Here is a 5,334-nt window from a genome sequence, read left to right on the forward strand (position 1 = left end):
TAAATGGCATTGTTCCGGTTTTTAAGTCGGTTACACGTATATAAATGTTGATGAAAATTGCAGCCTGATTTACAGCAACACTTGGGTCCTAATTGTTTTTGTCTTGAGAACCGACTCTTTCGTGATCTTTCATTCACGCATAATGTTAATAAGATTTTTGTGGCTGCGACAGGACACAAAAGTGAAAGGAGCTTAAAAGCATCCACTGAATATGCAAATTATATATATATATATATATATATATATATATATATATATATATATATATATATATATATATATATATATATATATATATATATATATATATATATATATATATATATATGAATCGCAAACTTTTCTTTCAGTCTGTAAAATCGACAGTGCTGAGTGTTTTTCTTTTCTTTCTAGAACTGATTTTGCATCATGGTCAGTTTGGAAGCTAGTATATTTGTACCTTTGTTAGAATTATTTCTGTTAAAATCATAGTGAAATATGAGAAATGGTTGTGACACACCAATCAACATGTAATAAAGACATCTGAAAATGTAATAAAATAATAACCACATTGTAATATGTGCAATACAAAGTTTAATGGAGCACAGGAAACGTCATATTGTACCAAATACAGTATCGTTATTATACAAGATTGATAAATTCTTTTGTTTAAATTTAAATTTGTCAAGTGATGCCCACATGTGTTTCCTTTCTTTGTCGAATGTGAATAAAACAATTGAAATATAGGAAGTTTATATTTAAATAAAAGACAGTGAAAACAATGACAGATCGGTGAAGGTTTGAAGTGTTAAATAAAGATGTAAAAAATCACGCAAAGCGGGTGTATCCTAGTGCACAAGGAACTAGACATTTATAAAAGTGAGACTGATGCCGAGAACTCAGTATGTCCTAACAATGGCACCTTTCCTGATGTTGATGCTCATTTTGGGGATTTTCTCAGACCAATCATGTGCAACAGAGATCACAGTTAAAGAGCTGCTGTTTCATAACCAATGTATGTATCCTATTTTAAAGACTTGCTACTAACACTTTGTGCTAACATTCCACCTTTCTTTAACGTTTTACAATATCACTTCCCTTTTGTGAAACACTGTTTTTTAGGCTGATGGCACTTGCTAAATCTTTAGGGAAAAAAAACTTGTGGCGGACATGCGTAATCGATGGGGCGGGGGGATTTGGTTATATCTGACATTTTCGCCTCGTCTCAACAACATCACGGTTGTATCAAACATTTGTGTCTTCCAGACACCAATATTCAAACATTTCCGACACATGACAACAAAATCAATTTGTTTGTTTGTTCCTTACTTTTTATATTTGTTAATGCTTTTAAGGGCTGTCCGGCAGTCAAAGCGACGTCCAAGACGATCAAGAATATGTGTTGAAGACTTTTGGTAAGGAAGATATTAATGTCATCATCGAAGATTACGTGGACTCTTATCCAGCACAACAATGGATGCCGCCATTGGACGTTGGACCATGGAACAAGTGTAAAGATGTTGATAAAACCATAAACCTTGGTTTCAAGAAAATTCACATCCAATTCAAAGGTAGGGGCAATTAGAGAAAATATTACTTTTGCTGCTTTACATAATTAATCCGTACATTTTATCTTTTTTTTCAAGGACAAAGTTAAATGTGTGTGAATATTTTGTCTTTACACAATGAATACGAATGATTAAATATGTGATGAACAAACTAAAAACGAGCAACGTATTTCAAATATAAACGGACATATTAAATAACTGTATTCCCGACATTTGTTATTCTTTTCAAGCGTTAAATAAGCTTACCAGTTACGACCGCTCCGGTGGTCTAGTGGTTAGAGCGTCCGCCTCGGATGCGGGAGGTCTTGGGTTCGAGTCATACCAAAGACCATTACAAAATAGGTACTAACAGCTGCCTCGCTTGGCGCTCAGCGTTAAGAGGTTAGTGTTAGGACTGGTCTGCCTGGTGTCAGGATAATGTGACTGGGTGGGATATCATGCTACATGTCTGCGGCATGATGCTCCAGTGCTAGACATCACTATAAACTGCCACACTGCAGACATCGTAGCGATATGACTGAAAAATTGTTAAAGTTAAGTTAAAAATCCAGATCACACACACATCACACGCTTACCAGTTACGTATCGGTGAACTTGAAAACAATTCAAAACCTTTATTGTACTTAAAGAGTGAGCAGACTCACTCTGAACTTCCATATTACAGCTAAAGCTGAACACTGGTTAATAACCAATTTATTTCAATTACCTATAGACTGTTGTTTACCAGCTTTTTATTACGTCGACCACCAGATACATACATATTAGAGTTAAAACAAATACCAGATTCTCTTATTCGAATGTTCCTTGACTGTGGTAATGGTTTGATAAATCCACTACAGCTACCTCTGAGGGCGATTGTCGGATAACAGTTCAAAGGGTTTTAGACCTCTTGTTGACAGCTTTTTTCCAAGTTTTGTTGACCTTGATTTGACCCCTTTTCTATGCGATGTTGACCTTGATTTGACCCCTTTTATATACGATATTGACCTTTATTTGACACTTATTCTATATCACATTGTTCATCAACTTTCTGTATTACATGTCGTCTTTTCAAGAGTACAATGAATATAAATGGTGATGTGAGCAATGTGACTGTTCAGAAGTTTGACATTGTTATTACCTTGTGAGTCAGAGTTTTCGTTATTAGGTGATATGGCCGGTTTTTAAGTTGTTTCCTTGTACACTAATTCAGCGTTTCATGAAGTTTACATGTCGTCTGTTTCTTTTATAAATGTTATCAAACTCGTTGAATTAACAAAGAAATATTACAATACCAATTAAATATTCTAATATTGGCAATAATTGTACTCTTATTCGAATGTTCGGATATTCTTTTCGGTTTATCACACCTGCTTTAATATGTAGGTTGGTAGATAGGTATTAGCGTTTAATCGCACCTCAACATAATGATGACATCATGGTACCAGTGAAAAGTAAAGTTTACAAAGCTTGTCTCACAGGGCGGAAGTCGATACATGCTACTAGAATGTGCCCCACTGTCAGTGAACACTGGTAGGGTTTTAACTTTGGTCGAATAGCACCCGTCAGGAGGTATGCTTGCGATCGGTACAGTATCACCTCATGGCTGCGACTGGTATAAAATGTAGGATGCCAGTCTATGATGATAGTTTTAATGTTCTGAAATTCGCTTGCGGAGTCTTCATTCCACGTGTGTTGCCACAAAGTATATGATGATTAGTATGCTATTTCAAGCCAGTATTCAGAAACGGGAGACCGCTCCGGTGGCCTAGTGGTTAGAGCGTCCGCATCAGGAGGTAGCTGGTTCGAGCCCTGGCTGAGTCATACCAAAGACCATTACAAAAATGGTACAAACAGCTGCCTCGCTTGGCTCTCAGCATTAAGAAGTTAGTGTTTGGACTGGTCTGCCTGGTGTCAGGGTGGTACATGATACTACATGTCTGCGGCATGATGCCCCATTGCTAGACGTCACTATAAACTGTCACACTGCAGATATCGTAGCGATATGACTGGACAATTCTTGAAGTTACGTTAAAGGAAAACAAAAAAAACACAAACTCAGAAAAAGGTGAGCTGCCGTTACCTCACCAGAGTTTCAAATGTCAGGTTTTACAGGGCTTTCGGTGTGGAATGAGAATCAAAAAAAGATGATGAAATGTGCTTCTTCAGCGGTTTCATTGTCTGTCAAAGATTTTAGAATGATTGTAATTTTTCAGGCTTGTTCAAGGTCCTTTCTTAATGCTATCATTTAAGGACAGCCTAAATGTAAAACAAATTCGTATATGTTATACGAATAGTTAGTTATAATATTTATAACATTGATGTGAATGAAATTACTTGATATTAAAAATTGTTGGAGCTTTACTTTTTTAATTAACTGAAGCTACTGCGGCTGATTTTATTATTGTTATTGTTGTTGTTGTTATTATTGTTTTTGTTGATGTTGTTGTTCATGTTGTTGTTATTGTCATTATTGTTGTTATCGTTATTGTTGTTGTTATTGTTATTATTATTATTATTATTCCAGCGTGCATTACAGTAGAGGTGCTCCCCAATGGAATCAAGGTTACGCTAAGTGCAGGTCGTCTTACGTACAGCGAGACAATAACAGGTATGTTAATTGTTTAGATCTTCTATATGAACAGAAAATACATACAAAAATGAATAAATACTAATTTAAACTACCTTTATAGGCATAAAAGGCAAGGAGGACTAAGTAAAGCTCGCGCTGACAGATAAGTATGTCAATTTTACAGCTCAAAATGGACAACGAGAAGTTGCAGATGATTATAACTGAAACAGAGGCACCAAAAATGCAGCTTGAAACGTTATAGGCATTCCTAATCTTAGGATTCTTCTAACTGCATCAATAAACTCTCATGTGCGTATTTGCAAGACAAGATCTTATGATAAAAACAATGATTCATGTCAGAAAAGCAAAAGGTATTTGAACGATTGTGCAAGAGACAGAGATGTAGACAATTTTGAAAGAATTCATTATTTACTTGAAAGAAAGTCTTTTTGTAAATTGCAGTACCTAATCCCAAGCCTGTCTGCCATACATTGCCCGGTTTGGAAATAGTCGACATTTGCCTGGCCCTCTACAACCTTAACTTCAAGGAACTCTCCGGCTGCGCACGCATCGACATCAGCGTAAAGGTTAAAACCTTCAAGATCGACTTAGGATGCTTCAAACTGAAGCAAGTCCAGGAAGAACCAGTCATCTTTGCTGGTACTCTATCAGATAATAATCTCCTGCTTTTTGAGCCCGTAGAAGAGAAGCACAGTCCATAAATTGATGGTCATTAACACTGCCTTCTCAAGAAATGACCGAGCTTATAAATAATTTTCAAAACAACCATAATACGACCCTTAAATTCTCACGGAATATGTTGTTCTTAATCAGCATTATAGGACAGTAGATATTGTCACATTCTTTTTAAAGTTTACAGGCAACGAGCATGCTAATAGTATGGATTAACGAGTCTACTCTTCTCTTTTTTGCATCTTCTTGGAATAAAGGTTTCGTATTAAAATACTTCTTTTTACTTTTTTTGTATTGAGAACATCTTCGCAATAACAGAAGTTAAACCCCTATTTGCAGTAGAAACAACAAAGCAATTGTAGCGAGAAAGAGCAGACGTGGTGTGCAGTAGAATACTTCAACAATTCCTACTTTAGCTGTTCTTTTGTATTATACAGCCACTGTTCCTCCCGCCCTGACAAAATAACCAATGCTACTACTGGTACAACCAATACTACTACTGGTACAACCAATACTATTACTGGTACAACCATTACTAATATG

At 36.0% G+C, this 5,334-nt stretch overlaps 1 protein-coding gene across 1 annotated transcript; it reads left to right on the forward strand.

Moving 5' to 3' along the window:
- The first annotated feature begins 780 nt into the window (after positions 1-780).
- LOC149793948 (uncharacterized) lies at positions 781-5,064 on the forward strand. Its single transcript, XM_089967877.1, has 4 exons — positions 781-994; positions 1,335-1,550; positions 4,054-4,137; positions 4,561-5,064. The coding sequence occupies exons 1-4, from the start codon at positions 868-870 to the stop codon at positions 4,818-4,820; spliced, it is 687 nt and encodes a 228-aa protein (XP_089824003.1). The 5' UTR covers positions 781-867; the 3' UTR covers positions 4,821-5,064.
- The last annotated feature ends 270 nt before the right edge of the window (positions 5,065-5,334 follow it).

Source organism: Sinohyriopsis cumingii, chromosome 8, assembly GCF_028554795.1.
Source record: "Sinohyriopsis cumingii isolate HCF-2022 chromosome 8, ASM2855479v2, whole genome shotgun sequence".
NCBI lineage: Eukaryota > Metazoa > Mollusca > Bivalvia > Unionida > Unionidae > Sinohyriopsis > Sinohyriopsis cumingii.

Bases quoted from the DNA above. Each gene is read 5' to 3' on its own strand.
- LOC149793948 (XM_089967877.1), top strand. From the start codon at position 868: ATGCCGAGAACTCAGTATGTCCTAACAATGGCACCTTTCCTGATGTTG. The intron at 1,551-4,053 runs GTAGGGGCAATT...TTATTATTCCAG, and splicing joins AATTCACATCCAATTCAAAG to CGTGCATTACAGTAGAGGTG. The intron at 4,138-4,560 runs GTATGTTAATTG...TGTAAATTGCAG, and splicing joins GTACAGCGAGACAATAACAG to TACCTAATCCCAAGCCTGTC.